At 39.5% G+C, this 24659-nt stretch overlaps 1 protein-coding gene across 2 annotated transcripts in view; it reads left to right on the top strand.

Annotated features, from left to right (window-relative positions):
• SLIT3 (slit guidance ligand 3) overlaps window positions 1-24659 on the top strand; it is a 413892-nt gene that overhangs the window by 334735 nt on the left and 54498 nt on the right. For both annotated transcript variants that reach the window (XM_079964761.1, XM_079964760.1), the window contains exons 21-27: window positions 6868-6936; window positions 8140-8211; window positions 8382-8453; window positions 11653-11724; window positions 14855-15018; window positions 16782-16906; window positions 21499-21587. In XM_079964761.1, the coding sequence (XP_079820887.1) occupies window positions 6868-6936; window positions 8140-8211; window positions 8382-8453; window positions 11653-11724; window positions 14855-15018; window positions 16782-16906; window positions 21499-21587 (663 nt within the window). The remainder of the gene's footprint in view (window positions 1-6867; window positions 6937-8139; window positions 8212-8381; window positions 8454-11652; window positions 11725-14854; window positions 15019-16781; window positions 16907-21498; window positions 21588-24659) is intronic.

Raw genomic sequence — 24659 nt, 5'->3', positions numbered from 1 at the left:
CAACTCTATTATGCTGGTGTAAACCCTGGTGCACCAGAAGCCCAGAAAAGCAGGAAATAAAATCTGCTCATACGTCAGCGACTGATAAGACTTTTCAACCAGTTCTTCCAAAGTCTTCCTAAATTATAAATCTCCAAAATATAGGCCAAAAGAGAACAGGTCTGGGAAGAGTGAAGTATACAATGGGCACCACCAATGAAAAGGCTCTACTCTGGGTAACTCTTGCCCTGTCATTTGATAGGGTATCCACTTGCCCTCCTTCTTGACATGGAATGCTCTCTATTGGAGTCTTCAGGTCTAGTACAAAGACCATAAGAAGGGAGAACAGGGACCTTGAAGTTCCCAACAGCTGTTAAGCAAGCAAGCAAGCACACAGGTCACCTTTGTCACAGTCAGGATGCCTATGTCCTGGCCAGGCTTGCACTCAATCTTGTTTTTGTACAATCTTGTTTGTTCTCAGTAACCAAAATTATATTATCAATATATACAAGCAGAAAAATTGTTTTCCTCCATTTGCAAGGAATCATACAAAACAAAGTGGCACTAATAAAGAAAAGTTCCAGGGTGACAACAGAAAGCAAACTAAAAATACTTATGCAGTTCATCAAAACTATCCAGCAATATCAAGTTATGATGTGTGATGCTAATTATTTCCCCCAAGAGTTAAATGATAACTAATCAGAGGCAGCTACAGTTGCAAATGGCAACAAAATATCTGTGAAAGGAAGAGGAGCAAGTTTGCTCAAGTGTGTTGCAGGTAGAAATACTGTTTGTTATGAAGTGAGAGCAGTAGTTTACTTGCTCGAATTAACCAACAAGAAAGTTTTGAGAATCTTAATTCTAAATTAAAATTGATTACTTAATTGAGAAGGGGATTGTAACAAAAACACTGGTATCTGGTGGGCAATCTCATCCTTTATTTCCACACTGTATCTGCAGACCAAATCACCTGTCAGAAGAGTTATGAGATTCAGGTGAGGGTCAGATGCCTTGTCAATCCCAGCAGGTATATAAGAGGACAACCGCCCTGGCCAAGCCTTTGCCCGAATTTTAAATACACGTCATCATCCTTGGCTTCACTCAATTTTGTTTATAACACTCTTCCATTTTCTTCTAGCCACGAGGGTGGGGGATGGGGAAGGGCCTCACAAGTGGAGTAGCCTAGAGCCGCTCTTCATCTAAATCCAGCCCTGGTGCAATTGCTACCAGTGGAATGTCAAAACAACTAATTCTTATTCCAGTTAAACCTAAGGGAAATTTTATTGAATTTCCCATATTATATAAGTTGGGAAGCTGTAGTTTGGGACCCAGTAATCCAACATGTGGCCTTTTTTGGTGGCCCTAGGCAGGAAAGAGGAAGCAGCTCCTGGGGCAGGGACTGAAATGAAACTGTCAATATCACAATGCAGTTATATATTCCTTCACATAGCGCATAGTTAAACTATGGAATTCAATCCCACAAGATGTAGAAATGGCCACCAGCTTGGATGGCTTTAAAAGAGGATTAGACAAATTGATGAAGGATAAGGCTATCAGCGGCTGTAGGCCATGATACCTGTGCCCTGCCTCCACCACTGGAACAAGTTTTATTTTGAACACCAGTTGCTAGGAATGGGACTGGGGGTTGCAGCTTGCAGGCTTGTCATGAGCACCTGGTTGACCACTGGCAGAGCTCTCCTTATGCTCTTAGAAGTCCTTAAAAGTCATTCGGGTTTTTGAGTCCTAGGGATCAGTACTGTGTGGGGAGGTGGGGGAGTTTGCACACTTTTACTGCCGTAGAGACCAGTGAATCTAATTTCATTTTCATGTTTTTATTTTCTATATTAGAAAATTGTGCTCAGGAAGTCACTTTTAAATTTAGTTAGTTTATTCCCACTTCCTGCATAGAGTCATACTTGTGTTTTAAGATGTCAGAAGGTAATACATGTGTTGACCAGTGAAAGATGTGCAAACTCCCAATATGCCTTTGGATGCTTTCCATCTCTGTCCAAAATAATGCACCAACATTCCATTGTCTTTTTTTTTTTTTTTTTTTTTTGAGAGAGAGAGAGAGAGAGAGAGAGAGAGAGAGAGAGAGAGGTGTAACTTCCATGATATGTCTCATGAAAGCAATGCTGAAGTGGTTTTGCTAGCAGCATTTGTCACAAAATAAGAAAGGACTGAGCTTCATGCTTCATTCTGCAAATGGTACTTGTGCATCTGCTTTCTTAAACAGGGTCTGTATCTAATATTCTAGCTCTTTCTCCTCCATCTTAAACTTCTGAGTTGTAACTAATATTGATGTGTGGATAGCATGCTTTTGCCGATAGCTGATGCAGTGTTTTAGAGAGTTTCTCTGGCATCCCATCTGTCTTTCTCTCTGACTGGCTTGATCTGGCATTCTGACATAGTTCCAATAATAAAGGGGAGGATTTATTTAGTAGCATATTAATGAATGCTGTGGAGCCTTGCATTTATAAACTTCCATTTGCCAAGAGAAAATCGCATCCGCTGTGTGACAAACATGTTCAGCTGAAATGCTTTTTATTAAAATGTAATCATGCATGTTTATACATTACATTTTAATAAAAAGCCTGCCATACATCTAACAAGACCTAGTAAATTAGAGCTGTATATAAAGTTCCAGAATATCCATACAACAGGAAATCTTTTACTGCAACAGGTCCTAAATAATGTTACACTGAAATGGATACACAGACAGATGGAAAATTTCATTCTGCAGCAGGTAGAGTTTCACCATAGCAAAATGCTAAAGTAATACTTAAAATAGTACTCTTTCTCCAGCAGTAGTCAACTGAGGGCAGATCTACACCATACATTTAAAGCACATGCAATGCACATTTAAAGCACATTACTTCCCCCCAAAGTGGGGGATGTAGTTTCACCCTCTCACAGCAGTTGCAAAGTGCAGTTCCCATGATTCTTTGGGAGAAGCCATATGCTTCAAATTTATGCTGAATATGCTTTAAATGAATGTTGTGGATCAGCTGCCAGCCTCCCCCCCCCCCCATGAATTTGTGTACCCAGGGCAATGTAGAAACACATCACATTTTCCCCTATAGATTCACATGCTGAAATTCTGTATCCTAGAGCATACTTCTAGGTCTAGTTGAATTCCCAGAGGAATTTCTTTTGAATCCTTTTTGCATCCATATAGTTAGGTCTAGCACATTCAGAAGATAAAACCGAGGAGCTTACAGCATTACTAGAAACTGAGTGCTGACTGATGCTGCAGTATTCTGTCATTACTGCTGATGAAAGTCATAAGTGTGAAGCTGAATGGATGCTAGAGAAATCACTTTGTAGATTTAGAGACCTGTACTGTCTGGATAATAGCTGCTATTTATATACTACCTGTTAATTTGAAATTGAGAGAATTTCCTCTTTAACATCAATGGCAACCAAACAATTCAACAGAAATATTGCATGGCCCTGCATTGGTTTCCATTAAAATAAAACTGCACCTCACACATCACACTGTGGTTGAAAAACTTTTTCATTATAGTGTTTTCATTATTCTCTCAAATGATTATCTGTTTCAGGGGTGAGCAACCTTTTTCAGCTGTGGGCCGGTCCCTCAGACCTTGTGGGGGCCGGACTATATTTGGGGGGGGGGATGAACGAATTCCTATGCCCCACAAATAACCCAGAGATGCATTTTAAATAAAAGGACACATTCTACTCTTTACATGAGTAGAATTTTTTTACATAACACGCTGATTCCCGGACCATCCGCGGGCCAGATTGAGAAGGCAATTGGGCCACATCCGGCTCCCAGGCCATAGGTTGCCTGCCCCTGATCTATTCTAATTGTCACTGCATTAAAATATGTAAGCTGCATTTCAAATCCCGAACAGCAATATCAAATGGTCAGCTTTATCAAGCAATGGATAGAGTAATGAAATTCTCACAGGTTTCAGAAAATTGGCTTCACAATAACCAACTATGATGAAAATTGGCACTGGAATCCTTGTTTCTCCTGAGGTTGCTGTACACTTGCTGTATGCAATTATTTCAAAAATAACAAATTAATTTAGATTGATGAAACTGCAACTTTTACCCAAATGTGTGTAAATTTCAGTGGCTCAGTTTGCATGTCACAGTAAGCAAGACAAATTGTTATTTAGGCAATATACTGTATAATCTAAAGGTGAGCTGAACTGGGTCAGGGGAGAGTTTCACGAACATTTTTGTTCTTCTCAAAAAACCACCTCTCTAATTTGCAATTACTTTTTAAGGGCACTCAGTAGGACATTTTCAGCTGGTAAAGAGGACAAGTCCCCTTTGCCTTGGCAACTAAACCAGTGCTCCCTGTTTTTCTGTGCTGCACTTTGGCAATGAAACCTTCCCAGTGCCATGTGGCAAATTAGGAACTGTTGGAATGCACACCTGACTGCAGATCTGCATTATACTGCTCTCAATGGGAAGCATGATTTAATGCACTTTCCAGTGTGCATTCTGGCATAACTAAGAGCTATATCATAGCTTCAGAGTAAGGCAGTGCCCTCAGTGATGCCAACGCATAGCCGTATCTGATTGGCTCTGAGACATTATTACTCATTGAATGGTCCTAATTTGCTGTGGTCATGAAGGGAAAAGAAACCCTATTAAAATTTTAAAGTGCTGCTGAAGTTGCAGTAGATCAGCTATGAACAAGCTTGAAAAGAGCAAAGTGAAAAGGCTTGGGGCATCATTCTTACACCCTTCAAAAACATACAATTACCTTAAATGTGTTGGAGGGCAAAAATTTGGCACTGCCAGATCATGTGTATAATCACATGAAAAATGTAATTGCCTGTTCCTACTTATGTTTTCGAGGCACCCATTTACAATAATTTATTTTGTAAAATTTAAATACAGATTTAATAATATCTGACTTTGCATTTAAATTTTAAATATTGCTGCCTCAGTTATTATCAGTCATTGTGTATTCATTTTACATTTTTATTAAGCAGTTAAAGTAAATGGTTGTATGGATTAACACAGCTAGACTGAGTCAGCTTCTGATGTGTTATTGAAATATTGCCTGCATGAGCAGTTTGCAGTCAGAGGGCAGAAATAATTCTAATGAGGTCAATTTGCATTTGGAGTTCTTTTTAGTAGCTTTAATTAAGCACAACCTTATAGCAAGGACATAAGCGATCCTCCCCCTTCTTTGTTAATGTGCTCTCTAGAAGAGGTAAATGAGTTTATTTCAGGTTTTTGGAAAAGATTATTTTTGTAGTCACTAATTTTCTTTAAAAAAAGCAAACAGTAGTATTTTCCTGTAAGCTCACTGATTTACAATAGAAGAAAAGGGATATTCATGCAAGCCACTCCATCAATACATCTAATATTTACTTACTCCAGTATTTACTTACTCCAGTATTACTCCTTTCTTTTAGAGATACACTCTTTTACTTTACTTTCAAATCCTTTTACAAACTAAACTAGGGCAAAAAAGCCTAGCAAACTGTGACTTTTAACACATATAAACTGGTGGGGTTTCTGTTGAACTAACTCCACCACTGCCACTGAATAGAGATTCCCAAACTCTGATCCATTGACCACCAGTCATCCACAAGCTTCATTCAGTGTCTGTGGCTTTCCATTGCATGGGAAGTTAGTGCTGATTTTAAAATATGTATGGTATTTATTGCTTCTTTTATTTCTTATATTGCATTTTATTGTATTACGATTTAAATTCTATGGAATCACAATTGCCACACTAGACAGAAAATTTGGTCTTCCAAGAGCCTCAGCAAATTTCAGGTGGTCCGTGATAGCAAAGATTTGAGGCTACTGCATTAGAGGATTGGGTTACAAGGAACTACAGTGGTACCTCTACTTACGTTCACCTCCGGTTATGTACCCTTCGGGATACGTACGCGGCTAACCCGGAAGTATTTTCCCGGGTTTTGCCGTGCTCGCATGTGCAGAAGCGCTCTACGCGCCACACGCATGCGCAGAAGTGGCACCTCTGGATAAACACACCTTGGGATCTGACCGGAGCTCCAAAATGGATCCTGTACACAAACGGAGGTACCACTGTACTTCTATTACTTACTATACTCTCAGCTTTGAACCTAGGCAGTTTAGATTTCTCCTTTTCTCCTGGGCTTCCTGGTAGCCCACTAAGAATTGCCTAATTATTGGGTTGTATCTTTCCCCAAATTACATGTTACAAGTTTGTTCCCCCTAACAAAACATATACTGGCACTGCTGTCTATGTGTGCTTTTTTGTTCTAAAAAATAAAATTAACGTTGTGGAGTCTGGTGCATCCCAATAAGCTTTTATTTTTACATTGCTTTAAAAAAACCTAATTTTTATGTTAAACTAGACTAATTTTGATGTCACATTATATCTTTATTACCAGACAGGATTTTGAAGGGGTCCATAGGACACAAACTGCCAATTGATGCTGTCAAAACAAATAATGTGTGTTTGGCAGAGGTAGTACAAAACTGTTTTAACTTGACATGTTCCAGAAAGACGCTGGAAAAAGAAGTTTTAAAAGAACCCAAATGGCCTTATATAGATACAAGCCCCCCGCCCCAATCACTGTAATATAACAATAGAATTTTGGCTTTGCTTTCACATACACTGACATAGACATCTAATTCGATGATGGCTATCACTATGCAGAAATAGGCTTTTGGATAAGCAGTGGTTGAAATCATGCAACTGGATGCATATTTGTATCAGTATACACATCCTGACCCTATTGAACTGGCTGGAAACATATTTTGGTGTAGTTGGGAATTCACCACCATCATTTACAATTAAACCTGCTTAAAGTATTTAACATAAACTCACAATTATGATGGTTTCTGGTTGGACATTCGCAGATGTAGCCTATAACTATTTTCAATATATATTGCTTTCAGATATCTGGAAGGAAACCATTTACCTGCTGTGCCAAAGGAACTCACCCTGTTCAGACACTTGACACTAATGTAAGTATCTCAGAATTTGGAACCGGCCCTTCCTTTCCAGTGCTTTTTGCCTAGGGAAAAATGGTGCTGGTGCTACCTACCATTGAGTAGTGCCATAAAAAAGCACTGTTCCTTTCTATCATGTTGGGGCATCTTATGTGTTGCTGTACAGCAATATATTACCATAACGACTTATGGTACCAGGAGTTGCCAAACATTATTTTTTAAATTTCTATACCACCCTTGATCTGAAGATCTCGGGGCGGTTCACAGCAGAAATACATGTGAGCAGCATGGCATCCATGATGGCTTTCACTGGTGCCCCTGGGCAGTCGCTCTGGACTTCCATTTAAAAATAAAGTCAGTCTCTAGGTGTTATGTACTGAGTTGAATAGGATCCAAAATGCAGCAGTCTGATTGGTCCTAGAACAATAGCATCCAGAATGCAGAAGTCTGATTGGTCCTAGAACAATAGGATCCAGAATGCAGCAGTCTGATTGGTCCACAGGAGCCACCCAATCCAGTTCCAGGTGGAAGTGAATCCGCAACCTGATTGGCCTACAGGAGAATCCCAGAATTAGCCAATCATGTGGGGCCCATTGTGTAAATAATGTAGACATTCTGGGGGAACTTCCATTCCTCCTCACCACTATGAGCTGAATAAAGAGCATGAAATCCACTCTCGACTCCAAGTATATTTCACTAGTCATCTTAGAAACTTATGTGGCCACCTTGTATATTTTTCCTGGTACTAAGGAATGCTCCCTGTTGCTATTAGGCAGCAGAAGTATTGGTAAGTGCATATAAAATCAATATTGTATGATCTCCACACTCGAGACCAGTAGAACTACCCCTGGGTAGGCTGACTTCCCAAGATAAACAAAAATTTATCAGGGGTCTCTAATTTTGTGTTATGCCACACTGCCCATTACAACCTCAATACAACTTGCTCTAAATTCAAAGCATTCTCACTGGTCAAAAAAGGTTGGCAATCTCTGCACCAGGCACATGGAGGAGTTGCCAGCGTAACTTTGTTTGAAATTTCAATAATAAAATTTTCTACTTTTTACAGTATTTGGTTTGGTTTTCTTACAGCATTACATTCTTAGATAATTGGTCCTTGTTGATTTATTTGCTTTGAAACAACTCGAACTTTGACCTAACTTTAAGAAAAGACTTATTTTCATTGCATCAATGACCTTTATTTTGTGTATTTTTCTTCAGTGACTTAAGCAACAACAGCATCAGCATGCTGGCCAATTACACCTTCAGTAATATGACACAGCTATCAACACTGTAAGTACTTAGTAGTTCTGGCATACACTGTAATTGCTGTTCAGTGTGAGATCAGTTGCATTAACTAAGCATTTAATGTTTCTAAGTTAATGAATTCTGATTTCTGTTCTGCTTTTGCTTCAGTGAATCAATGACGAAGTAATGCAACCTGTGTTCTTTTATTATTCTAGGATCCTGAGCTACAACAAGCTGAAGTGTATCCCAGTCCATGCGTTCAATGGGCTTAAGTCTCTCAGGGTGTTGTAAGTATTGCTTGTTCACTGTGGCTGGGTTATAGTTTAAGAGGCTGCAGGTAACAGCAAGATTTTTAACAAGCAGATGGCTTTCACTTGAGTCACCACATCACGCTCCTTTCCAGACAATTAGTTCCAATTTACTTGCACTGAGATGTAAAATAGCCTGTAACCACTGTTCAAGGGGGATGTTGGACTTTTGTGTAGAGAGCGAGATCCTTTTGAGCTTTAAGATTATTATTAATTTTGAAGATGCTTGAAATGCAGACTGACCCAATGCTCAGGGATAATGAGAGCTGAGGTCTGGCAACATCTGAATGGCCACAGGTCCCCAACCCCTGTATTAAAATATACATGTTCTTATGCAGTATGGCAGAGGCTGATATCTAGCATTGCCAGAAGACCAGTCTAGGATCAGGTGCAAGGATTTTGAACCTATAAGTTTCTCTTTCTCTTCTTGGCTGGCTCCAGTACAGTTCTGTATGTACCTGTTCTAGGAATAGAGAAGGGACTATAGGAAATAGATAATTCATATTTGCAGTAGCTAGCTGCTCTTATTTTCTGCAAGGAGCTTCATCACTGCCAAGTAATAAATGGAGCATAAACTTCCAGAAGCACATGAGATGCACTTCCTACATGTTTCTAAAAGCTTCCTTTCTCCTTCTTTCTGGCACACCAGGCAATGTGCCACTCTGAGATATTCATAGGCATTGTTGGGGACATGTGAAAGGAGACAAGGGTGAGTTGCAGGTCAGTTGAAGATTGTGTACAGCAGGATGAAACCAGTAATCTGCCTGCTGATGAGGCAATATGTTGGTCTGTTTTGCTGAGGGCAAACTTCACACACAGTGAATTTCTGTACATTAGCTGGTGACTCTTTTTCTCATCATTTGAGAAATGCTATGAAGTCTTGACTAGTATATTATTTGTATATCAAGGTTCTCAATTCTAGGATATAGTAGCATATGATAACCTTTTTTATATGCAATTGTGCAAATGTTAAGTTATGAGCAAATCAAAATTATCTATATTTTTTCAGGACATGGCAGAAAACTGGTACAAACTCAGGCCCAGTTTTATAAATGCAGATACTGGCTTGCTTAGGAGACTTGCTTCATCATATCCTGGAACAGGCATTTGCTCTAAGAGAAACAGGAGTGGGAAGAGGCTTTTGCTCTAAGAGAAATAGGAGTGAGAAAAAGGGTGGGAGCTCTTCCACATCTGTGCAAAAGTGAAATGACGCATGAATGAGTGTCTGTCTTTCTGAGTTCTGTGCATTTGGAAGCCTCCAGATTGATTTGATTTATTATAGTCTACAAAACTCTGGTGTCAGCAACAACCCTCGCCACATGTCATCTACATTGTTATTAAAAATCAATTCTCCTGGGGGTGGGGAAGTGCCTCTGAGCGACAGTGTGCAATCTGTTAGTGTCATTTATTTATTATAAGGATTCCCAAGAGAACCTCAGTGAGAAATAATCAGCAAAAGCATTTCCAGGTTTCTTTCTAGAAAGGATACATAGCTCATTGTCTGTCTGGGTTTGATGTGCAGGTAAAGAGTCCCTTTCATGCATGAGCCACTCCTTTCCTAATTGTTTTGTTTGCCAGAAATTTGCTCTATCAATATTAAAAAGGGAAACTATCTTATCAATCAAAATACATGCCTAATTCTAAATTTAGTTATAGGTATTGCAGTGGGAGCCTTGTCCTGTAGCTCAGAGGCTGGGTTCCTCTTAACACATCTTCATATGTTAGTTTTTTAGGAGTATGCTTAAGTTTCTAAAAAAAAAACCTTAATAGTGTGAGTGTACAAAGAGATGTTAGATAAGACTTGTTATGCAGGTACAATCATAACAATGTATCTCCTTATTGTGTGTACACTTTGGACACATCCGCATTTAATGTGGATTTAGCGCTGTGTGATCAAGCTGGAATAGATTCAACTAAGCCCGAGCCATTTAAGCTTTATGGGATCAAAACCAGCTATTTGAATTGGGCCCAGAAACTAATTGGCAGCCAGTGCGATCAGGCCAGGACTGGTTTTATATGCTTAAACCGTCTTACCCAAGAGAGCAACTTGGCTGTTGAATTTTGCACTAGCTGAAGTTTCCAAACCATCTTCAGAGACAGCCCCACGTATAATGCAATGCAGTGATTGTTGTATTTGTTTGAACTGTTTGGAACACTCTCACAGTACAGTGCCTGTTTCAAACATTATTGAGCTAGAGTGTACCAATAATTATAATATTGATTGTGTTAAAATGGTATTAATAATGGACTACATTTGCTACAGCTCTTTACTCCTGACAGAATGGCCCACAGTTAAAAACAGAAACACAGAATCACAGGATAATATATTTATCTCTTGGTCTTCTTGTTAAGAATAAAGTCCAAAATGTTAAACTAATATCTGCTTAAAACAGTCCGCAAGAGAAAGCCAAAAAACACACAAATGTATGTAAATTCTGTGAATCAGCACAGAGATCATGTCACAGGATCATGTTGTTAAAGCTAATGTGTTCACACTTAACCATGTTTCAAGACAGTTTTAGTTAAGTGGTTATCCCAGTTAACTCTAAGTTTGGTAGATGCAAATGCTGGCATAATGATTAATTGCTGTTGCACCTAACAGTTGAAATTTGTGCTGCAGAATGGAAGGTGCAGAGAGACAGTCTGTGATATCCTGTATCTTGGTTTGATATAATATTGACAATTGGTTTTACAATCCAATTGTCCATATTGTATCTGCAACAGATTTGTTGATTAGAAATTAGAAATGGTAAGTTTTCCTGATGATACAAAGGTCTTGAAATAATTCCCCAGTTGGACAAAATCTCAGATATTTTTATATTATGGAATGGGTGGATGTCACCACAGACCTTAACTTCCTTTCTGAAAGTACGTGTTTATAGTTTGCTCCATAACTCCTCCTTTAGTATTCACTGTTATATGAAATTGTATCCCTTTGCCCTCTTATGCAAGGCTTGATGAAAGAGTCTACAATCTATGAGTGATTTTTCCCTTGGTTTAAATAAAAAAGCATCTTCCTCAAACCACCTTATCTTTAATTTGTGAAGGCAGCAAAATATGTTATTTCCTAAGTTATGTATTGAATATGCCTCGAAAAGTGGTTAAAAACACCTGCACTTCTTAACATAATATTTGGTCGAGCTGCATTCTAACATTGTATTATTCCCTTCTCTCTTAGGACTCTTCATGGCAATGATATTTCCAGCGTTCCTGAAGGGTCTTTTAATGATCTTGTGTCCCTTTCCCATCTGTAAGTACTGTTACCCTCAATAGAATAGTGACACTGTACAAATCATTTTGCTAAGTAGGATTTGCACAGCTATGTCACATTGCAGTTGCATTTATTCTTACCAGCACTGAGCAAATTTCGCCTTCAGAGCAAATCTGAAAACTAGCTACATTTGAAACATGAAGCAGTGGCTGAGGCTAAACGACATTTTCACCAAGTTTTTAATACTTTAAAATACTGTGCACATTTTTAATGCAAGATTTTAATGCCAAAATGTCAGCAGAATATGAAAGGGATGAATTTGTCTAAACTGATAGCGTAGGCAAATTTACATTGTTCTAAAATTTCTGGCTCAAGTAAATTAGATCGTCGGAATCACTACCATGATCATAGGGTTTTTGGTCTTTGGAATAGACTTTTTAATGTAGTATTTAGGAGGTTTCTGTAATATCAGCTCTTAATTAGCTCCTTCATCCAACCTCTACTGCAAATAATGAGTGTAAAGCTTGAAAGCCTTATTTTGGAATAATATATTCAAGGTCATTTCATTATTTTAGTTTAGCAGAACCATGTTTTATTAGTAGGAGTATATATTACCACACATAGGCTCCTGTCATAAATATGTTTGGGTTTGTTATAATGTATTTTAACTGTAAATATTATGGCCTCATGCTGAATTGTCCAACTTGGAAAACTGCACTTGCCTTTTGAAATGATTAGAAGCATTTGAATCTACCAGATCATAATTGTAGGCAGCCAAATGTAAAGCATGTACATTGCAAATTTTTATTATTGTTTGGCTTGATTTGAAACCTACCTCATCCAAAATGCTTTGGGCAGCTCACAATATATTAAATAATAAAACATTTTATTGTCATTCTAACTACCCTCATCCTACCTATTCCCTGGTCAGTAAAAGCCAACTGAACACAGCAAAACATCATACATTAAAAGCTTTGCTATACAGTGCTGCCTTCAGATGTCTACAGAAACTCATATAATTGACATCTGATGAGAGCTTTCCAAAGGGCAGGCACCACTACCAAGAAGGCCCTCTGCCTGGTTCTCTGTAACTTCACTTGTTACAATGACGGAACTGCCAAAAGGCCTCAGAGCTGAACCTCAGGGTCTGGACTTCAGTGTCTGTGGGAGGAGATGCTCATTTGGCTATACAGAGCCGAAGCCATTTAGGACTTTAAAGGTATTGTTCTGGGGGAGTCATTTAGAAATTTTACCTCTTTTTCTTGACTGGAACACACATTTACAGTATCTTAAGCCACCCCTTACTACAGCTCTTCTTCCTTTAGATGTCTCTTTGATTTCATTCTCCACCTCAAGATCTTCCTGAGCATTTGGGCAATTCATAAGTGTATGTTTGTGGAACTCCAGATACATGCTTGTTCAACAGCTCATATATAGTATGCCAAATTTTTTTTCTTATGTGAGAATTTATAAATGGGGTACATTTGTCCCCTTTCAGGAAAGATTGCTGTTCCATTTACTTAATGTTGATGGATGAACCCCTGCCGGTAGTTCAACTCATGAACTCTCAGCATGAATTTGTCTAGGGCAGAATTGTTTAATCAGTCATGTCTCTGGAATTACATTAACAACATTAGTGGAATTTCATCTGTCAGTATTCCATCCGCTTTCCCCCAAAAAACATTTTTTGAGCATGAACTCCATTTTAAGAAATTATTTTTGTTATCTCCAATGGAAAAAGTATCCATGTAGACTTAATTTTTGATCACTTTTGTATGTGTAAATAATTTCTTAACTTTCTCTCTAGGGGATGAACCCATCATAATGTTTTTCCTCTGCAGGAACTATAGCTAAGCACTCCTGTGGAGTAAAAACTTTGTTAGAACCAGCATAATGCCACTGGGATCATACCCCTTAACCTTTAGATCGTTCTCCCAAAACATTCCACTTGAACTGCAAGAGTTTATTCAGAGTTTCTGAGTCTGATCAATTCAGAGTTTCAATAAAGTAAAATCTTAAGTGGTCTTACAATGAAGTTTTTGGTAGAAGGCATAGAAGAGTATTGTAAAGTATTGGTTAAGGCCAATATCGGGAAGGTAAACGGCGTTTCCGTGTGCGGCTCTGGCTCTGGCTCTGGCTCTGGCCAGAGCAGCGATGTCACGCTGGTCACGTGACCCGGAAGTGTCTCCGGACAGCGCTGGCCCCTGGCCTCTTAAGTGAGATGGGCGCACAACCCCAGAGTCTGTCAAGACTGGCCCGTACGGGCAGGGGTACCTTTACCTTTAATATGTCCCCTACAGAGAGATGAAAGCCATTGTGCTTTACAGGATGAGTTGACTGACCAGGTAGTGGGATGATGAGGAGCAGTGAGAAACAAAATAGAGAGAGCTTGTGAAGAATGAACATGTTTTCTCCCCCTACGGTCGTGTGCTTCTGGGACTTAGTCAGTATCTTCAGATCCTCTGAGAGATACTCATGATTGGACCATGCAGTGAAAGAGTTAATTGCCACCTCTCTTTCCCACCAAGGTCTTACTTTTCCCAAACCATAATGGGTTCCTAATCCAGAGTTAGGGAGGGAGGTTTTATGATTCCTCCACTTGCTGTGGATGGACATGGTTCTGCTTCATCTGCATTCAAATTAGCAGTGACTCTGAGTATGGTGGGCTTCTTTCTATCAAACTGAATGTGGTCAAGGCTGCCTTTAAGGCAGGCTAGGTTCTGATCTCCAAGTGTGAGCTGTTAATTCTCAAGGATGATGCCTGCTACATTTAGGATATTATTAGTTATTCAGTCTCCTCCACAGCAGAAAGATGGGAATTTGTGTTGAAGCTGTGGAGCAGTAGTATACATGAGGAACGGTGGAAGAAAGAGAATTGATGCTTTGATGCTGAAACTGGCCAAATAACATATCAAGAGGTAGCATCAAGGACACAGATTAATGGCTGACCATCAGAAAGTGTTCTTTTAATCACATGTCCATAAAATGTTTTATTGTTTAAATATTTTGATAAAATTAGACAAATAATTTTGTTGTTGTTGTTTAGTCGTTTAGTCGTGTCCGACTCTTCGTGACCCCATGGACCAGAGCACACCAGGTTTAAAATAGTTTTAGGGATTCTCTGAACAACTATTGGTTATATATGCGCCTGTATTTTAACCCACCTTAGGGCACTTGGTACCAACCCTTTGCATTGTGACTGCAACCTGCGCTGGCTTTCTGAATGGGTGAAGGCAGGCTACAAAGAGCCAGGAATCGCACGATGCAGCAGTCCAGATGACATGACAGACAGGCTGTTGCTTACAACACCAACCCACCACTTTCAATGCAAAGGTAGGTATAAGTCCTTAGTGTGCAGTGTGCTCTGTTATATACCGGGCTTCTTACTACATCATAGGAAGCTGCCTTACCCGGCTTTGGGAAAGTAGGATGAAGGCTCTAGGATGCTGATGACCCCTCACACCACTTTCTGAAAGTCTGTGTAGTATGGCTGGAAAGAATAAATAAATTGAGAGTGGGTTTCATCTGCTCTTCATCTATTTATTTCTTTTCCCCACACCACACAAAGCTGCAGTCACTAAGTTAATTACATATAAGTGCGAGTTACCTGTATTGTCTTTAGTTTAAATGCCCAAGGAAAATGGCAAAAAAATCCCTTCTAGATAAAACTGCTTCACCATGTTTTAACATGAAGAATTTGACTGCAAACATTTGGCTTTGGTTAAACATTTTCATCTCTCATGCGAAGGGTTTCACAAAGTTTTTGCTTTCTAAATTTTACTGATTAAACATTTTAATGCAAAATAAATTATCACTCATTATTGTTTGGCAAAGATATTACCGGCATTTTCGTTACTCATTAATGTAAAGCTCCTGAACCCCTCAGTCTTTGAAATCCTCTTGTTTCCATATTGGCAAACATGCATAGCTATAGGCTGCCTCCATAGCCATCACTTTTGCAGATAGACACAATAGATTGTAGTGGCATCCAGTGAAGAAGTTTCCTGCCTTTCAAACAGTTTGCTAAGATAAAAGTGTCACATGTATTTTCATAATTGCACAGTTCTCTGTGTAATAAACTATGAGGCTTCCTTCTATATGTGGAAAAATGTGTGAGGTCTGTTTGTGTTTGTTTTAATGTATTTTTATGCTTTTAATTACTGTTTACATTTGTAGACTTTTTCAACTACCATGGGGAGTTAAAGAAACAAAAAGGTTTCAAGTTGAAAGGGAACCACTTACCACCTGTAAATAGAAAACATGACATTCAACTATTTTGCTTCAAAATTGAAAAATTGAAAAATAAATGTCAGGCTTAATAACAAGATATGCTATACACCGTTATAGCTTTTCTGCCCATCTTACTTTGCTGCCACTCATGCCATACTATTGCTAAGCTGTAAGAACCATAGAAGGTCTCTTACTCTATTTCTATGCTGCAGAGAAAGGCATACAGTAATCTGTATTCCATTTTGAGAGTGGTGGCTCAGATCTCTAAATAAGCAATATATTTGATTGCAGTTGTGGTAACCCACATTGAGCTAAATGGGCAGAACTCTAAACACCTTAAAGGATCTTAGATTTCAGATCAGGAGATAAGTTTCTGTTACGGCAGCTTCCAAGTCTAATTTCCCTAAACTATAAGCTCTGGGCTGAAGGGAAGCAAGTAGCAAACCAAATACTTCCTATCAGTGTAATAGACATCAGCCCACTGAAAGCTTGTACCTCTGCATTGCTATCATGCTAGGAGAGTTCCATAGTAGCAGCAAAGAGGTCAAAACACATACAAGTTTTGGTCTTTCAATTTTTGGTTTCACCACCACTACCTTTTAATAGTGTTTAAACTAATAATTATCAGCACACCTAAGGAGTTCCCTCCCTTATCTGGTGGTCCATTTTTCTACCCTACAGACTAGACCACCCACTATTGTTAAAGAGGTTTGTGTTAAAGATCCAGCTGATCCGTAAGAACAGGCCCTTCTCTACTGTCCTTTGCCTTGTCTTCCTTACTGTAAAAAATTATGTCAATAAAAATCAATGTTCCTTACATAAACTGTACACACACATTTTTCAGTTGTGCTTTTGTTTCTTTTTAGGAGTTGCTGATATCAGTATTGTATCCAAGTGTAACCCTTGCCTATCCAATCCATGCAAAAATAATGGGACTTGCAGCAATGACCCACTGGATTTTTATCGATGTACTTGCCCGTTCGGCTACAAGGTATGATAACAGCTGGGCCGCATCTCTCAGTGGAAATTTAATTTGCCTTTTGACTACTTAAATAATGCAGTGCAGCAGTGGAGATGGTGTTTATGATGAACAACCTCTGCTAGCGATGCATAGGTGGCAGAAATTAGTATGGGTTATTAATTTGGAGCATCTGATTTTTTGGGATGAGTGTTTTTTTGGGATGAGCCCCAGCTGGGCTCCCTTTTAAATGCTATAGTGCCCAGCTGGGGAAACTGCTGTCCAGATGTCGGGTAATGTTAACACATTTCATAACTTTTCCATTTCATACCGTCTTGAGATTTTGAAGACATTATGTGTGTGTACATACTAATCTAAAAATACTGTTGCATCTGTATGGGCCGTATTCAGATAGTATGGAGTAGAAGAGCAACTAGTACCAGAGACATGGGAGAAAGAGAGTAGAAGCCTTCTACAACCCTCAAGAAAACCTCTACATTGTTGCCACATTTTTTTTTACAGAAGTGACATTTGACAAATTCAAATGTGAACCATATGAAAATATAATTCTTTTTGTACCAAGCTGTTCTTCTAGAGTGTCATGCTAATTCAGTAACAATACCTTGCTTCCTTCTCACCAACCAGCACCAAACATGTCTGTCCATCTGGAAGCTATTTCCTTTACCTTGATAAATTGTATTGAGTCTGCCCTTTCAACATTTGTTATTCCTTGTTTGATGTCGATGTGAAGAAAATCTTGTGTGGAGGAGTGCGTTGCTACATCAGTTAGATGGGAGGACCCCTAATCCAAGAATGGTTGTGCAAGAGAGCTGAAAGAGTTTAATTGATTCTTCAGTCAGGCAACTCAAAAAGTATTTCCTTATCTGGAGCACAGAAGATGTAGCAAGTCTTCAGCTGCATGTGTTGCTTCAGATGAAAGTAGTCACAAATGAAGCTGGAGTGTTGAATTAATTGAGTAGAATTCAGTGGGTAAAGTCTTAGACATGGAACTTGGGGACCAATTGTAGCTAAATTAGAGTAGCCTTCCTCAGTCTGGTGCCATCCAGAAGCTTTGAACTTTGATCATCCCTCACCATTGGCCATGCTGGCTGGAGCTGATGGAAGTTGGAGTCCAAAGCATCTGGAAGTCACTGGGTTGGTGGAAGGCCGGCTTAGAGGATATCTACATGGACATTTATATTCCTTGATGAGCACTGTAGTGCCTCACCCAGCATAAAAGAAGCACTCCCAAAAAGTAGATCGATATTAATTGAATGAACTTCTGTAAGCAATGGATCATAAAGTTGGTGTAATACCACTTTTTAAATCTTTCTACCGTGTAAATGAGTGGGAAACCAGAGTAAAACTCTGCTTAGACTTGATAGGGGTTGGATGTGTTGAAGTCCCAAAGTCCTTGGCTGTGCTGAGGACTTGCAAAGATTGTAAACATACGAAGCTGCATTATACTGGAACAGACAATTGGTCCATCTAGCTCAGTATTGTTTACTCTGGCTGGCAAGTGGCTCTCCAAGGCCTTAGGCAGGGGTTTTTCCCAGCCCTGCCGCTTGAGATTTAGAGATGGCAGGAAATTGACCCTAGGACATTTCTGTATGCAAGATGTGTGCTTAATCTCTTCTGAAGCTTGATACCCTTCTCCATGTACTCTAAAACAGTGCATCTAAAGTGCCACACAGACATGGCCCTCCATTTAAACACATCTCGGGGGGGTGGTCCAAAGAGCCCCTTGGACATGTCCATGTTGTTCTGTACACTCACTAAGTTTTTCCCTATTTACTTTTATTCAATTTCAGCTCCTTGTGTCAGAGGCCACTCTTGAACTTAATCTGGTTTTCAGGAGTGGCTTTTCAGATGGTATAAGAGGGTTGTTTATGAAAGGGGGGTTCAAAAATACCTCTATGAGGCCATTTTCTTATTTACCAAAATATTGATATGTTTTGGAAACTAATAAAAGCCATTTATGCTGTAGTATTGAGAGAACTTTAAAGTAAAATGGATATAGTTGTGTTCGAACAGGAAGTCAGATGCATTTGAATTATGTTAGTCATGTCAAGTAGTGGTGTAGAATGCTGATTGTACCACTTCTTCCTTCTAAGGTTAGCAATGCAGCCACTGGGCAACAAGTGGCTATTGTAAGATCCCCAGGTATTATTTATTATTACAACTTATACTTCATCTTTGTGAGAGTCAAGATGCCAATCAATGACTTTATGCTTTCTTTATATCTGTAACTGAATTTGTTTGCAAGTAAGAAATTCATAGCTCAAGGGGAACTACTCCCAATTATGGGTGAGACAGAGAAGTCCTGTGAGAGCTCTCGTGTCACCCTTGTGAGATGTACTCTAGCTCCACACCTTTCTTAGGTGGTTGAAATTGCATACAATGCACATTCCCGAAACATCAGATTCAAAGCACTGCTTCTCTTATAAGCAATGCAGCCATTTAACAATGAACTGATGCACTCTGTCACATTCTTGCATTTGCCCAGCAAAGGTTTCAGAATGTTATCTTTAGCCAGAAAGATCTTATCAGATCCAAGCTGCTTTTTGTCCTCAGTAGACTGGTGATGAAATGTGTGGAAATGTGGCGGCATAAACTGGCTAAAATGCTTGCCCTGATAGAACAATCAACTTAGTAGGATGTCAGTTTCCTCCCATCATTTTATGCCAATAAGCATTAGTGAAGCAAAATCTATATATTTATGTACAGTGCTGTCAAACCATGTGTATAACAAGGGTGGGGAACATCACACCCAGGGGCTGGGGCTGGATGTGCCTTCCAGGCCTCTCTGTCTGACTCTTGGGTGTCTTCCCAAGCCACACAACCTCATCAGCCCTTCTTTCTACCCCACCTTAAGTGTTTTTGCCTAGCTGGAATGTGTCCTTTGATAATATTTATCACTTATTTGCATGGAGGACCGAGAGAAGTGTGTTAGTGCGTGCAGAATCTAGACTACTGTATCTTCACTACCACTTCATTTTGCCTCTGGCCGTGCCTGTCACTGAGATGTAGCCACCAGAAGGTGGCCCTTATACTAGGGAAAGTTCCCTGTTCTTGGTGCAAAGTTTAACACTGCTTAATGCTGGAGAAATCAGATGAAATATTTCTAGCTAAGATATAATCAGCCTTTTATCTTCCTTTGAAGTTATGCTTTAAAGATACAACAATGAAAGTATCTGAAGAACAAAGAAATTTAAGCTTTATCTGGTGTTGTATGCAAAATGCAGTCTCCTTGACTTGCTTTTAAATTTTATTTATTTATTCATTAATTTAGTGTAGGTTGTTTCAGGTGTCCTTTTGTGTGTATTAGTCGGCATAAATGACACATTTGATTACATAGGCAAACATGCCAATCTGACAACAGTTTAATAAGCTTTGATTCCACAAGGATAGTTAGGTGACCACTAAGCAAAGCAGCTTGACAGAGGTGTTTGTCAACTGAAAGTTTGCTTTTAGGTATAAACAGGGGTCAGCAAACTTTTTCAGCAGGGGGGGCAGTCAACTGTCCCTCAGACCTTGTGGGGGGCCGTACTGTATTTTGAAAAAATATATATGAACGAATTCCTATGCCCCACAAATAACCCAGAGATGCATTTTAAATAAAAGCACACATTCTACTCATGTGAAAACACCAGGCAGGCCCCACAAATAACCCAGAGATGCATTTTAAATAAAAGCACACATTCTGCTCATGTAAAAACATGCTGATTCCTGGACCATCCACGGGCCAGATTTAGAAGGTGATTGGGCCGGATCCGGCCCCTGGGCCTTAGTTTGCCTACCCATGGTATAAACACTAACTTGCTTGGTATTTTTAATGAATTAACTCTGCTACAAAGATAAAAGTCAATAGTATATAATGCTGCTTTGCTGAGATGTTGTTTAAGTTACAAACATTATGTATCTTGCCTTATGTCTCATATATATTCATTTCTTATTGCTTATGTTTGATATTTTACAAGTGCATTACTACATAAAAGGTAAAGGTACCCCTGCCCGTACGGGCCAGTCTTGACAGTCTCTGGGGTTGTGCGCCCATCTCACTTAAGAGGCCAGGGGCCAGCGCTGTCCGGAGACACTTCCGGGTCACGTGGCCAGCGTGACATCGCTGCTCTGGCGAGCCAGAGCCGCACACGGAAACGCCGTTTACCTTCCCGCTGGTAAGCGGTCCCTATTTATCTACTTGCACCCGGAGGTGCTTTCGAACTGCTAGGTTGGCAGGCGCTGGGACCGAGCAGCGGGAGCGCACCCCGCCGCAGGGATTCGAACCGCCGACCTTTCGATCGGCAAGCCCTAGGCGCTGAGGCTTTAACCCACAGCGCCACCTGAGTCCCCTGCATTACTACATAGGAAGCAACTATCTCTAGGTGATAAAATAACTATATTTTCGATTCCCACTTGACTATTTCTTCTTCTCTTCTCAAAACCCTACTTTAAGGAAAATGCTTTCAGTGAATAGGACTGGATGATCTCTTTCTGAAGTTTGCATCCTTTGTGTCTCTCAATGAGAAAATGCAGGCAAGGGAGATGAGAATCAGCGTCTGCATCAAAGATAAAATAGGACTAACCATTTTACATGGACTTTTTGTTGTTGTTGTTGTTGTTAGGGTCGAGACTGCAGTACTCCTATTAATGCCTGTATTCAGAATCCCTGCCAGAATGGAGGCACTTGCCATCTTACAGACAATGGATTCAGGTAACTGAAAGCAAATTGTGTTAAAACAAAGATAGTGGATAATGCAACTTAGCTGTCATTATTGTGAAACAGAAAAGGCTATCATACAAAAACGTCCATAAGATAAAATTGTGTTAGGTCATTGTGGTGATCACACAGGGCCCCCGGACGTTTGACGGTCTCTTGACCCTGTGCCACCACTGTGATTGCTTTATTCGCTGCCACCACCCCGTTTCTCACAGGGACACACGGAGTCCAGACAGTTGTTAACATTAACAAATAATCATTTTTAAATGCAGGAACAAGCGTATAGTTTCAGTTAATTTTTCTCTTGTCAGTTTTTTAATCTTAGTTCCTAACAACTCCAAACTGATTATTCCAACTATCTATCTTCTATCTTCAACCTAACAATTCCTCTCACTCTCTCACAATGCAACTCGAACAACCCACTGCCTATTCCTCCCTCTTCCTTCTCCAACTCCCAAACCTCAACTAACTTTCAAAACCTCCCACTCTAACTTTTACCCCCCCCCCTTGCATTCTCACTGGCCAATCACATCACACTCATTTTAACCCTTTCCTTATGACCCATCTAGGAGGCAAACGCCACAGTCATGAACCAAGTAAACCTAAGCATTTTGTTCCATTGTTTTGAATGGGTGTGTTAAGCACATACTTAACTCTCCCATTCAAAACAGTTGGAATCACAATACTTAACTTTCAGCTGGATCATCACCTCAGTTTGATTTTACTGTGACATATTTTCCTTTAAAATGGGCTACCTTGTTATGACAGACTATGTTAGGTTCTTGTTATGGAAAGTGTTTGAACTGGAGATGCTGGTGAAACTCATTTGTTAAAGTTTTTGATAAAAGTTATGGGGACTCAGAATATGTGAATTAAAGAAAAGGGAGACATTAGGCACCATAACCTCATCACAGTGTGGATTAAAATCTGATGCAGCTGACACCAGTGGTGCTCTTTGGAGCCTAGCACATTGCACTGCAGTGTACAAGACAAAAGGATGCCATTGCCCTTTTGGGCAAGCTGTTCCCCCCAAGAACTATTTAAAGAGAAAGGGTTTGGAAATTGGGGAACAGGTGGGTGGGAGCTCCGAGGGCCTTCTGGCGGTTTCCTCACTGCGAGAAGTGAAATTACAGGGAACCAGGGGGAGGGCCTTCTCGGTAGTGGCGCCCAGCCTGTGGAACGCCCTCCCATCAGATGTCAAAGGAATAAACAACTATCTGACGTTTAGAAGACATCTGAAGGCAGCCCTATATCGGGAAATGTTTAATGTCCGATGTTTTACAATTTTTTTTATGTGCTGTAAGCCACCTAGAGGGGAATTTGACATCACTAAATTCTGAACTTACTGGCACTGATTTTTTTCTGTTTTATTTCAATTCACTGTGTAGATTCTGCTGGCAGAAGCAGAATTGCCTTCCTAAAACCCTTGTGTGTCAAGATGAGAGACTATTATCTCTCCCGTGCAAAAGAGAAGGCCCCCTTGGAACTTTCTGTTGTGTGGCCTGTGAAAGAAATTATATATTCTATTCACTCCCCCTCTCACCTCCCAGAGAAACATATAAATATATAAGCTCAGCTGCCAAACTTGTCAAATCTTTGCTCTTGTAGAGGGGATTTTAAGCCAAAGTGTTTCTCCATATGAAATGCCAAGTGATTTAACTCCCAAGTTCCTGTAGTCACAGACAAGAAAATTATCTTTTGAGTAATGGGAAGGTGGTGACATAAGCCAGGAAATTCACCCTGTTATGACTGAAACTCCATCCTCACACCCTTCCTTATCCTGCTGTTTGTAGATAACATAAGGGGCCTAAACAGCAGGTGATCCCACTACTCCTATCTACTGTTATAACATGCTGCCACAAGAGTGTCAGCAAAGGGCATGGGATAAAATGAAACATTGAATCAAGATCAAATTCAGGTTTTTAGCAGTAAACAGTTTATTCTAAAGTTGTATTTTTCTTCATGTAAATTCCTGGTTTAAGGAACAGCAAACAAAACTAGATGTACCCATTTCAGTTTTTATTTGCTTCCTCCAGGAGCAACGGTCTATATTTCTGATATTGTTCTGATCCCACTGGTACATATTTTAACAGTTACATTTTTAGAATGTGTTTTTGTGTTCAGGGCTGTAGGGGTTTATCCCAGCATTGCATTCTGAGATACAGGTGACAATAATATCTAAAATTAATTAACATTAATAAATAGATCAGAATAAATACTGATTTCCAGCTACTATCCACTTATACACTTCTGTGTCAAAAGTTGCCCAGTGAGAAATAAGTGGCACAGATATCAGGAAGGTGCTATATTAGTACCATGCTGTTTTTACTAAGAATGAATACAAACCTACCTTCATACCAGCCTTTCATCATTGCTGAAGCCTTAAGAGTATCAGATAAAATCAAACTGCAGAAAAGCATTTTTATGTACTGTTGATATGAATGGGAAAGGTTTAAGCATGTGTTTAACTAATCCACTGAGATATATGTTACTCACAAATATTTAATTTTAGTTGGAACTTCCCTATTGTGGTGAAGTCTGTATAGCTGCTGTGCTGAGTGTATATGTTATTTCTTCAGCTGAAGTGCACCAATGTGCTTTGCATTATTCCAATAATACAAAGTTCACTTAAGGTTTTTTTTTTAACTTAACTAATAGATTTTGCAGTGTTAATGTTCCACAGTTGATGGATGAGTTCGGTGTTTATGGGCTATTGAGTCTGTCCAGTTGATATGCAGGTGTGTGTAGTTCTTTAGCCAAAGGGCTCTAAAACATTTGCTGTTTTGAACACAACAGCTGATTTGTAAACTGCAGTACATCTGGCCAGCATTCATCTCATTCAAATACTAAATCACTTGATAGTTAGTACATTTAATATAGCCAGCCATCTCAAGTTCTGTTAAGATAAAAATATTTTAAAATTTATGTTAAAATAAAAATTCTTCTAAGATAAAAATCTTTTAAAAGTTTGTCATTAAGTTCTGTGCTGTGTATTCAATGCCCCTAGACTGAGATGCATGTTTCTTAGTGAAAATACGTTCTTCTGGCACCTTAAAGGGTTTAGAG

The sequence above is a fragment of the Podarcis cretensis genome, assembly GCF_951804945.1.
Source record: "Podarcis cretensis genome assembly, chromosome: 2".
NCBI lineage: Eukaryota > Metazoa > Chordata > Lepidosauria > Squamata > Lacertidae > Podarcis > Podarcis cretensis.
The sequence above is the reverse complement of the archived record's forward strand: the minus strand, read 5'-3'. Positions and strand labels throughout refer to the sequence as shown.